We start from the raw sequence: 13,052 nt of genomic DNA, 5'->3' as shown, positions 1-13,052 counted from the left end.
TTTTCATGCACAAAAATGTGCATTCATTTTTTTTCTTTTTGTATTTATATGACAAGCTGTAGCGTTAAAACTGTATTAGTTGTGTATACAGAATGTTTGAATGTAATGTAATTTTTATGTATTATGATTATGTTATCATTTCATCTGTTTTGCTGTATAATCTCTGTATATCTGTGTGATTCGACTTTTAGTCGCCGACTCCGATTTTATTTGAATAAAGACCTTTTAATCAATCAATCAATTAAATCAATCAATCAATTTTCATAACTTCACTTTTCATGACAACGTATAATTACTATAAGGTTCCCCAATTATTGTATGCTCTTCTCAGTTTACTTTGTTTTACTTATGAAACCGTATTCTTTGAAATTTGAATTCAATTCAGTTCAATTCAATTTTTTAAAAATGAGGTAAATACGTAATGTACAAGACAGTTGGAAACTTATGAGTTTTCGCGATCCACAATAAGATATTTCGGGCCTATGCTTGGGAATAGTTTCCCAGATATTATTAATCAATGTGCTTCTATGACTTCATTCAAGAGTAAACAAAGAGTATATCCTAAAATCGTATATGCAATAGTGCCTTTGTGTAATATAGACCCATTACTATTGAAGCTAGTAAATATCGATAGTTTTTTTGCTTTGTTTTGTTCTGTTTTATATTGTTTCATAATGGTGTTACCTTTTACATTGTTTTACTTGCGGAGAAGCCTTGACAGGTCAATGGCCTTTGCTTCTTCCTCCATACTCTGTATTGCATTTGATTGTCATGTTGTTCTTGAATTGTTCATTCTTTTCTACTCGAGTTGTGCAAATTGTGCACGGAAATAAATGAAATGAAATGAACTGATGAAAAATGATTTCCACTTGACTTTAGAATATCGTAGGAATGCGTCAGACACAAAAGATAACATATGACAGCAGTATCTTCTGTAAGAAATAGTGCTTGTCTAGTTTAATTTATCATTTCTACAACACACAATATAATTTCATTACATATCGAATTACAGTAATCCATCTTTGTCAAAACACACGCGTATAAAAAAAGAACAAGTAAGCATATCTACAAATAAAATACATCAATTTCTTACCATTCACATAGAAATGACATGGTTGCTCAATTGCATATCGCTTGTGTGCGCTCCAAAAGCTAATTGCTGAGAATAGATTCTTGCAGGTCTGATTTGCAGCAGTTAGACCCCTTCCCCTAAGCTTGTTCCTCCCCCCCCCCCCAAAAAAAAAAAATCTAAATCAGTTTCAGCTCATAATACTCTGAATTATGCACGAACTCGCGCGCGTAAACCCATAGACACACACGTACACACACACAAAGAAATGCAGGGGGGCATTTCATGACAAGCTGTAATAAGCTACTGAAATCCTTGCATCTGATTGGCTGAGAACAGATTTTTCTGACAAGTTTGTCCAACAAAACACTTCATGAAATGGTCCCCAGGTCTCATTTGATGATATCATTATCGTTATAGTCATCGTTTAAGAGCTGGGATCTCTTTGGAATAATTACCGACGCCTTGGACTTTACGGACAATGAAACTGTCTTTACGAAAAAGGAGCAGATAATTCTTCATCAGATGTACAACATATATACCGGGTGTCCCAAAAAAAGCGGAACGGTGGAGTTTCAGTACCTTGCGTTCTAAAAGTGATATATTTTCTGACATCATTAGAAAGAACATCTTCCGCAGAAGACCGTGATACCAAAATCATTAAATTTGGTTCAGTACTTTTTGTTCTACGCCAATTTCTATAAATGCAGTCATTTTCAATTTTTTGCGACTTATGAGATAATAATTTGGGTGCGACACGCGTTCCATACGGTGAATTGTGTAAGCTCGTTGATCCATGTCAACAAAAGATAACGCTTTCATACTGGGAGCGCACACACACACACACACACACACACACACACACACACTGTTTTTTCCTGGCCCGTGCCCAAAGTGAAAGCTGTATCTTTTGTTGACATGGATCACCGAGCTTACACAATATTCACCGTATGGATCGCGTGTCGCACTCAAATTATTATCTCATAAGTCGCAAAAATCCGGCGAAATTTGACAATGACTGCATTTTCAGAAATTGGCGTAGAATAAAAAGTACTGAACCAAATTTAACGATTTTGGTATCATAGTCTTCTGCGGAAGATGCTCTTTCTAATGATGTCAAAGGATATATAACTTTTAGACCGCAAGGTACTGAAAATCCACCGTTCCGCTTTTTTGGGGACACCCGGTATATATATATATACATATACATATATATATATATATATATATATATATATATATATATATATATACATATATCAGTGTAGCCATGCATTCCACGGCAGTAAGCGCACACACACGCACACACTCACACACACACATATACCTCTTTCATAGATTGAAAGTGCTTCAGGCCACAGTACGATGGTGTGCGAACTCAGTTGGAAGAGCAATCCACTCAAATCTTGTTAGATATTATTCCGGCTTTCAAAAAAGTTTTGAAAGCCGGGATAGGACTTTGAATTTTGTACAGACATCATGGACATTTAGAGCAAAAAGCTCAACTTCGGATCTGTCTGACTGATTACATATTTTCCCATTACTGACAGCTGTAGACGTCTTGACCAGCAAAAGTGAACAATATCCAATACAAAAGTGTAAGTGCTGAATATGTCATGACAACGACCGAAACGCTCAACGTCCCCATGGGTTTGTAGGTATAGCAATTTGATTGGTGTCTGCTGTGCTGCACTTATACCAAGGAGTATTATTGATGTTATACCTCGAGGAAAAAAAACCCACAGGATTTTAACGGCTGGTACTATAAAGTGTAGTCTAAAGCTGTGACGTCATAGCACTACCATGACTGCAAACAAAGCACAAGCTTTAGCTTATCTTATGTAAAGCACTGGGACAATATCATTGTTATTGAGTGCATCCACAAGAATCAGAGGTAAGATTTTTAAGAGCAAGACATAACGAAAGTTATAGAAAAACATGTTCAGCTGATATTTGTCCAGCTTGGATAGCGCTGCCCAAAAAAAAAAACTAAAGTGAAGTCGTATATCTTCATATTTATTGTAGTCAAGTAAATATAGATTCAGCTCAAGACAAAAAAGGAACAAACTATTGACTCAAATTAATCCGACACTTGCAGTATATGAATTTGCTGCACTTTCTTCTAAGGTCAGTTGTTCATTCCTCCTTGATTTTCCCTCTACATTTCAGTGACAGATCATAAAAAATGCAATTGAAACAGATCAAGATAGAAACTTGTTTAACTGGGTCCTGAATTTGAATGAGAACCATTTTCGTGTGATTATTTCTAGAGAATTAATTTTGTTCTTTCCCCACATGAGCTTGATACTATCATGCTACAACATGAATCTGACAACCCCAAACTTACCAATGCGAAACTTTTAATTGCTGAAATTAGAATCATAGTCGTGAAAAAACATTTAAGGCGAAAGGTAATTCTTTATCTTTCTTTGTGTGTGTGTGTGTGTGTGTTTGTGTGTGTGTGTGTGTGTTTGTGTGTGTGTGTGCGCGCGTGTGTGTGTGTTTCTTTTATAACTCTTCCGGTGTCTGAAAAGTAAAAGAAATATTCAGCTAAATATTAAGAATAGATTCACTGGGAACCTTTCATTCTCTCGTTAATAGTAAAACTCAAAGCCGGAGCAGGCGTTAGTTGAGGTTTATAGACACACGCCATTCTACTGTCAACGGTCATCTCAAAAGTGATATCAATATTTTCTTTGATTTTCATTTTTCTCTGCAGATTAAAGGGATACAAGACAGTGCGTCCTGCGAACAAAAGACTCACTCATGAGCCCATAGAGAATTTAATACAAATATAATGGCTGGTTCTGTCTTGCTTGAGTTCCTTTTAAAGTTTTTGATAAATGTAAACATCTATTATATTTCATATAATGTGTGCACGATATCTTTCTATAAATCATCAACAGATGCGACATGCATTGTCAGTCGAAAAAAGCACGCGATCATTTTGTCACCCTAATTTACCATCCATTGACGACACTTGAAGAAACCTTACATGAGCCTTAGAGTTGAATGTTGTTTGTGTGTGTGCCGCTTGTTTTGAAACTATACTATATATATCTATCATGTAAATGCCATTTGAATCTTAGAATTCAGGAAGATTAGACCTGCGCTGTCCGTTGATATGCAGATATCAACTCGTAACTCTAGACTACAAGGGACGAGGGACTCCATAAGTAAGAAAAGGACGAGGACAAACGCTATAGCAGGACGAATGCAAAGTTCACACAATTTTTTGACGATTTGTCAGGCGAAGAATAACATTTGATTCTTGATACCTACAAACTTGTAATTATAATTGCCGTAGAAGTGTACGTTCAGAAGTGCACTTAAATTTTGGGAATACCATCATGACCGTGTCAGTTTTCCACAAGCTTTTAACATTTCATCTCCTTCATGGCATCGCATTAGATATATCTACAGCAGTGAAATTCGTCATTTTTATGTTCACATTCAACAACGCGTAATTTATTTTACAGTTCCCCTTATTTTGGTATGGAAGCTTCCAGATTTGCATGTCTGGCATTTCTTGACAATTTCAGCTGAAGAGACCAAAATATGAAAATGCAGGAGAATAAAGAAAGAGACTACGACGCTCCAAAACATTTGCAGTTATTCAGTGGAATTCAGCGGCATTATATGGTTAAGTCACACTTAAAAACAACAACTCAAACAAAGAAATAAATCATAGGGAGGTTTCAATGGACACAAGTCTAACAGGGGTCTGTCGACTTGCTCTGTCTATGGCTTCATTTTGCCGACATGAAGTGGCCGATGCACGTGTTTTCTCGTTATCGGCGTGATCTCGGTCACATGATTGTATACTCGATGTACGGTTGTCATCGAGACAGTCTGTCTGGTTAATTAGGGCACTGGTTACCAGTACATTACTGCGAACGTTTTGCTGCAAGCTTATACCCTCGCAGTCGGGATTTCTTTGCGATGAATGACTCGGGGAAGAACACATTGATATTTCCTCACTACTGCTCGAGAATTGCGAACCAGAAAACTGGTATACTCTCTGATCACTTTCTTTAAAAGCGGTCTCTCCGCAGTCGGGATGCTCTTGTACTTCTGTGATAGTACTGAGTGAAGTGTCACCGCCCATAGACAGGCGTGCATATAACACCTTGCAGTCCACTTTCCCGCCATCTGACAATGTTCTCCGCAGTGCCGACTTCGGAAGCAGTTCCTGCGATTCATCCTTGGGCAAACTCATGTCCGATGCGGAAGACGCCCTCCTCGACACGACCACCTGCAACACCTCATCCCGCCCTCGGCCGTCGAAATCGTTGTTCGTTGGGACGGCGCTGTACTGGAGGCGATCTCTCGCGTTTCTGTGACGCGCGTTCGCGTTGTACACCTTCCGCGGCACGCGCGGCGACGAACAAGGGCATTCCTCGCAATACTGGCAGGACAAGAGCTTTTTAAACGCGCGGCGAAACGTCATGTTGGACACGGCGTAGATGAGGGGGTTCATGAAGCTGTTACAGTAGCCGAGCCAGAAGAAAATGTCGAAGGCGAGTGGTGGGACGTAGCAACTCTGACACGCCGAAGCTATCACGACATGAAGAAAAATAAGGAAGACAAAGTAGAAGAAAATGGAGGGCAGAAAAAGATGAAAATGTTGATGAAAAGATGAAGACAAAAAATAGATAGAAAAATCAGACAATATTAGACGAAAGGAGAGAAGGCGGAGGAGGAATAGAAGAGGAGGAAGTAAGAAAAAGTTGGAAAAGAAGATGGGAAGGAGGAGGAGGAGGGGAGAGAAAAAGTAAACAAATATGTAAATGTTAACAAATAGATCAGACAATTTATGAAATTATCAAGGCAAGTAGCATACTTCGGTGATTTAATAAACCAATTTGATTAGGCCATTTTTTTTTTACAGCAAATAGAGCATTAAAGTATCAAAGTAGGATGAGGTTCTATCTCGGTCTGTCTGGGGGCTAAACTTCGCATTTTATTTTTCTTTTTAAAACGTCATCATTTCGAAGTTATAATGCTGCCATACATGTGGGGGGGGGGGGGGGGTTATGAATTCAAAACAAATATTGAAATACCTTGAAAAAATGCAAAGACCTCAAACATCTTAAAATGTCAAATGCTTCAAATTTCAAGCGTATATCCTTTTTGAACAAAATTTCGATTTTTCTTTTAACTATATCATCTTTTCGTGCACTTTTTTTGCGACTCTCATCGTAGTATCATAGTAAAAAATGACAGGTCATTTCCATCTATGGGGGAGGCACTGAATTCACTAGGGGGTGAGGATGGAGGTATCATCATCATAAAGCGTTCCAAGAAATCTGTATTCGATTTCAGAATTAGATTTTATTTATGACAGGTAGCGTGGGTGACATTTCCCACACTAGTGACGGGCTTGCTTCTACCCACAGGGTCGATATATAAAAGAATACAAATATGAAGTAGCAGAAGATAACTCTAACCACATAGCCTTCTCTGTTCTTTACTGTACGGCTTCATCGACATTTATTGCTTTACTGTGACTGATTGTGTGGCTTCATGTCCTGTTTGTGTCATTTTCCCCGTGGATAACAACATTCAAGGAAAAACTAGCCAAGGAGTGATTACCCTTTTCAAATCAGCCCTCCTTGATAAAGTATGTGATTAACAGGAGTCAGGTTTTTGAAATAAACATTATACATCATCATAGAAGAAGCATGAATGCAGTGACGACATCATTTGTATTTGTGTCTGAGTTAAGTATCTAATAAACATTATAGTTGTGGTTGAGTTAAGCATCACATTCACATTAAATTCACATTATTTTTTTTCACCTCCACGTATAAACATGGTATAAACTAAAACAGAAACTGAGCATCGACACATATCTGGTTACGAATAAGACACGATGATAAACAACCCAATTACAAGTAGGCTCTACCAGTCAACCAACAGTAATATACAACGCTATAGGTACATTCTGAAGGTACATTCTGAAGGCACATGACCCTCAATACAACATAATAATGAGGAGGAAAAAATTCAAAAAAGTCTAAGCAGTAATGTGTCTACTAATAGCGAGTGATTTAGGGTTTTGTTTGTTTATGTTTGTTTGTTTGTTGGTTGGTTGTCATTGGGGTTTTTTTGTGGTAAATTTAGGAAAAGCTCGCTTTGCTGGACCAGTTTGTTTAAGAGGATGAATTTACTTTTGATCGTATTGAGGAGAATGTGTGTTGGCATACATGTGAGTAAGAGACATAGGTTTATCTCCGCAGTATGAAAGGGTTTCAGCTCGAATAATATATATATATATATATATTTTTTTTTTATTTGCATTGAGATAGACCAACTGTGTGTGTCATCTTATAACTGTTAGGATGTATGAGTATGTTTTTTAGTTTTGTGACGTATTACAATAACATTTTATTAATTTCTTAAAAATGTCATTTATTTTCATTTTATGTGCATTCAAATTCGTATGTACGATGTGGTTCAATGACTTTGGTCAACCAGATGGTTTTTTAGTTTTAGGCGCCCAAATTAGTGGTCACAAGTTTAAATTCGGATGTGATCATTCAATTTCGTGTCTGGGCATGGATTTCCAGGTCTGTGCATTCAAATTAGTGTAATGAGCTCGATAAGCACTTAAAAGCATTTCAATTTCGTTTTTAAGCAAGCGCTTTTCTCAATTTAGCATTCAATTTCGTAATGCACGTAAGCCCTATACTTTATACAAATAAGCAAGAGTGATTATGTCCACCTTGTAATTGAATGTGACTTTCACTTTTTATCTCACATTTCATCGTCATGATCAGCATTTGTTTATTTGAACCTCCAGATTTTTTTTTTTTACTTAACATGTATTGTTATGTAAACCTCAATATGAAATCCTCATTCCGTAATCTCATGGCTGTCATTATCGCTAATTGACATCTGTATTTTTATCAAAATCATCACATTGTGTTTACAATCTTCATTTGGCGTCTTTATCTTAATTATGATCACCACACAGCTCTCCGATGTTCATCTTATACTAGTATACTTACTTGCATCATCATGTGCGATCCACATGTTGTCATTTTCAACATTAAATTTAAAAAGCAGTACAAGTAATGTACTTTTTAATGGACAATGTACAGGTTGAATTTGAACGCTAATTTTATGAACTTGTTTGCCCTTACCCGAACTTGAATACTTGAAAAGAGCTGGTGACAGGTGGAGACGAAATTAAATGACCATTGCCGAAAATGTATGCGCATTCAATGAATTAGAATAAGCAAATGCGAATTCTGTTGCTAAATTAGTCATTGTGAACGAAATAAAATTTTAAATGACCTAATTTTGATGCCTGACCAAATTTGACGAAAATGAATACTTCTTATGACAACAAAAAATGAAATTGGTCGGGGAAAACCTTTAAAGTGGTTGATGTGAACAACAAAACGGAATGTACAGGCAAAGAGCTTTGGAACCTCAAAACGAGCATATATCAGCCTCGGCGCCACGTTTTCAAAAGTGGGACGCTCACTTCCGGGTTTACGCCCACTTCCGGGTTTAATGAATTACGTCTGGTGGTGCCACTTCCGAGTTTCTTAAGCAAAAGTGCTCAAAACTTAAGGTTTCACTCTATTTTCTTTTTTTTTTTTTTTTTTACTACTCCCGCTTCCGGGAAAAAATATGGGGGCTCAAATTAGTGATACCCTATGCATTCCTATGTATGGCTGCAAAAAAAGGGGGCGAGCCACCCCCCACGGTTCCGCCGGCCATGCATATCATATTCATATAAAGAGCCAAGAAGCGATAAAAAACTCAAATCACCATGGTACATGCGCATAGTTTTTACAATACATTTTATTAATACAATGGAATGGTAATTCAAATTCATCTTGACTTTCTAGAACAACACTTCAGCTCAGCATCACACCACGAAAGCCATGGATTCGTTACGGGTCCGACTGTTCACATTACTGCTCAGTGGCGGATCCAGAGGGGGGCGCAACCGGCGCACGCCCCCCCCCCCTTTATTTTTCGTTAAAAACAAAAGAAACAAAAAGAAAAAATGAAATGAAAGCCGGAAGTGGCACCAGAAATAATTAGTCACGCCCCCCCCCCCCCTTTACAGAATTCCTGGATCCGCCCCTGCTGCTGATTCTCTTCAAAGGGCAAAAGAGCAAGCAACTCAATGCGAGAACGGTACGCCAAACTAACAAGCGCCATCTACGTTACTGATGAACCATGCTTGATGTTGCGTTATCGAAAGTGCTCTTCTCTGCTTGATCTCGGCTTAAAAACTCAGAACTTCCCCTGGTCCTTGATTGTTGCTAGCGAGCAGGTGACATTTATGACTCAACTTGTGAATGTAAATGTTCATCGTTTTGAAAGAAGAATTTACACTTGAATACACTCTTGTACTTGTATCTGAATGTATACTTCAAACTGAACAGCGCACAGATAATGACACTGGTGATATTATATAGATGATGACTGGCGGGGGAGGGAACATACCGAATGTTCCACCTGAAGGGTTTGAAATGCTATTGAGGGAGGTTATAAGTCCCGAGACGGAGTCGAGGGACTTATAGCCTCCCGAAATAGCATTCCAAACCCGGAGGGTGGAACGTTTGGGACATGTTCCCGACAACGAAAGTCATCATGTGTTAGATTATATGGGTTAGTCAAATATGTAAACGTCAACCACCAGAGATGGCAGAGATTCAGTGAACGCTACGAACTTTGCAGCCACGGCCACCATGTAACAGCATAGCATGAATGTGCAGCTAGCACTACGCACTACATAGCTCGCTCGCGCAGAGCCAAATTCACTGTGCGCGCGCGGTCGGTCCTAGGCATTCACGTTCTGTCATTTGTTACGTGGAAATGTTTTCCAATGGGAGAACATTACCAAGAATGTTCGCCCATGGGAGAACATAACGAATGTACCTCCATCACTTGACTCTGTTTAGCCAATCACTAACCGGTATTTGACTAACCCATTTAATAGTATGATGTTGTTTGAATAGGGAGCTAGTTTTCAGTCCTCGCGTTTGCACTGGTATTCATAGACAGTCAAACCTGTCTCTAGCGACCACCGTCTATAGCAACCACCTGCCGTATTGAACCATTAAACACAGTTCCCTCCCAAGAGAAGAGTCCTGTTGATGACATATCTATAGCGGCCGCCTGTCTGCAGCGGCCAAGGGTTTTTGTCTCCCTGGGGTGGCCGCTGTAGACAAATTTGTCTGCATTCGTACGACACCAACGCAATATTCTTTATTCACCGAACATTTTTGAACAAAATTGTGACGGGATCTTGATGCATTTACTCTAAGCTTTAAACAGAAGGCAGTTAAGAAATTAATTTTGCAGAAAAAGGTCAAAATGTCCAGCTTTCTTTGATGTTAATGTTCTAAATCATAATCCACATCTTTCGGTACTAGAAATGTTTTGACGCAATGGCCGAACATGAAACACTGATTGCTCGTGGTCTGACTGTTCAACATACGTCCATAATACCGTCTAATTTATCTATTTTCTTTAAGCTGTCGATACTCTGACGACAGATGAAACATCAAACGTTCATAATTATTGTAAACCATCACCACCAGGACAATGCTATGGACTTTGGGTTCGATCAACACTTACAGACTCAACGTTTTCCAACGCATGTCGAAGACTACAATGAAAAACATATCTATAAATGCATGATTTTGTTTACTTTATTTCCAGAAACCTGTCGCACAAACGGTTAGAAAGCCGACTTCCAAAAACGCATTTGTACGAATACTTTCCTCGACGTTCGGAAATTTAGTCTTTTCGCAATGGAGAGTAATAATTTAAAACAGTAATACTAATTTGTATTTCAGTGCCTAGTCTCCGGCACACCAATGCATGGTGTCATTTCAGAAAACCATAAAAATAACAACATGCTTCATGAAAGGAGAAAAGTCTAGAATATAAAACTAATCGTTGATTTTCAAAGCTGGCCAGGGTTTGTTACAACATTAAACTTTTGTGTATTGTTTTTTTTTTCTTTTTGTTTTCTTAGCAAATATCCTTTCAATTTGATTCTATTTTAGAGTTTACAGGGCCTCAGCATTCGTCACTTTACGAGGGTTAGGTTGTGGTGGTAGTGGATCACAAGTTGGAAATGAAGAGAAAATCTCACTTACTGAGTGGAAGCAGGAAGAAGAAAGGGAACCAGCAGAGGAAGAAGACGCTAACCACGATCCCTAACGTTTTCGCGACTTTCTTCTCTCGGTTGAAAGTCACCGACCTCTGGGAAGCCGTCCTGGAGGATCGCATCAGGTTATTCGCAGAGTTCTGCCGTCGCACGAGCTGGTGACCCGGCGGCGTCTGCACACTTCCGCGATGCATCCGCAACACGATGCCATTGGGACTTCCCTTGTCCGAGCTGGAGGAGGGGGAACTGTGCAACTTCTCACCGTTTCTGCTCTTGTACTCACCGGACACGGTTTGGTAAATTCGAACGTAAAGCACTATGATGACAATCAGGGGAATATAAAAAGAGCCGGACACTGAGAAGAACACGTAATCTATGGAGTCCGAAAGGGGACATTCGTAGGGGTCATCTTTGACCGGCCGCCAACCGAACAGCGGTCCGACAGCGATGGCGAAGGACAGCACCCACACAAGCACGATTACCCAGAGCGCCCTCTTCGGCGTAACGATGAGTTTGTGCTTTAGGGGTCTCGTGACCCCAATATAGCGATCAATGCTTATAACGCAAAGACTGATGATCGACGCAGTGCAGCAGAGCACATCTACAGAGGCCCACACGTCGCAGAACTTTTGGCCAAACGGCCAATACCCGATCACCTGTAACGTTCCCGAGAATGGAAGCACGAGCGTTCCGAGGAACAAATCCGCAAAAGCTAGATTAAAAATAAAATAGTTTGTCACTGTTCTCAATTTTCTTTCCATGAGCACAGCTAGAAGCACGAGAATATTTCCAAATATCACCGCCATGATGATGATAAGCAGCAGCGCGCTGGATATGATGATCCGTGGTATATCGTAGATGGTGGAATTGCTGAAGGAGCTGGCATCGTACGACGGCAGGGAATCCGAGTAGTCGTCCCACGAGGGCGAAGTTAGCTGGGCTGTGTTGGCGAGGTTGGCGGTCATTGTTGGTTCACATTCCGGTGGGATGACCGATTAGCACATACTCCGTAGAATCATGCATTCAGAGTGCCCACCTGCAAAACCAAATAACAGAAATACCTTATGAAATGATATACCATCCGTTCAGTTTACATTAGCCACAATTTTACTCCATTGTAACGAAGATTTAATGATTAATAGCACTTGACATTGTGTAATAGAGGGAGGCCCTCCAGAAAAAATAACAACAATGACACCATAAGAAGGCTGGCTCAGATAGATTAGACTACGCTTGTATTGAACTTATTAAGTCTACCCCTCCCCATCTTTATTATCTTGCATGCATTATTTTCTATCAGTAAAAGTGTTTGCTTCAGGAGCGTAGGTGTGTGTGTTGTGGGTAATAAACTAGCATAGGATAGTGGAGGAAGGTTAAATAGGAAGAAATGGTTTTGGGTTGATTTTATTTAGACATGATCCGAGTGATGAATCGTTACTTTAGGCGTTGGTTAAACTGTACAATAATACCAACGTGAATCGTTTTTTTTTTTGTGTTTTTTTTTTTTGGTATATTTGAATGGAAGTGAAAAAAAATGGGAAAAAATAATGAGAAATAGAGATTATCTGTCTTACAATCCTACTTTTCTAAGCAGCTCTCAGCAGTCAAGCAGCAGCCCTAGAAGTTTTCTTTCAGGCTGATTTTTTTTCCCTTTCCATTCGTGTTAAATTGTATTCTGCCGTTGACAGTGAACGGTTTAAACGGAGTCGACCAATGGTATACGATAATGGGTGACGTGACAAATTGATCCTGCGACAATGGGTCAGCAATTACGGCAGGAGCAAATGTCATGGTACTACGATATAGTGGTATTCGCAGGTATATGATATTTTCTTT

The 13,052-nt window shown here is 39.2% G+C and overlaps 1 protein-coding gene across 1 annotated transcript; it reads right to left on the bottom strand.

The window, feature by feature from the left end:
• Positions 1 to 4,754: 4,754 nt before the first annotated feature.
• Positions 4,755 to 12,181, bottom strand: LOC139717926 (alpha-1A adrenergic receptor-like). Its single transcript, XM_071629411.1, has 2 exons — positions 11,206 to 12,181; positions 4,755 to 5,626 (listed from the first exon to the last, which is right to left on the bottom strand). Exons 1-2 carry the CDS (start codon positions 12,179 to 12,181, stop codon positions 4,755 to 4,757), a joined length of 1,848 nt encoding a protein of 615 aa, XP_071485512.1.
• Positions 12,182 to 13,052: the final 871 nt, after the last annotated feature.

This window comes from Diadema antillarum, unplaced genomic scaffold (genome assembly GCF_040938485.1).
Source record: "Diadema antillarum isolate AM-2024a unplaced genomic scaffold, OU_Dant_1.0 scf00000086, whole genome shotgun sequence".
Lineage (NCBI taxonomy): Eukaryota > Metazoa > Echinodermata > Echinoidea > Diadematoida > Diadematidae > Diadema > Diadema antillarum.
Note: the sequence above shows the minus strand (reverse complement) of the source record. Positions and strands in the feature narration are given on the sequence as shown.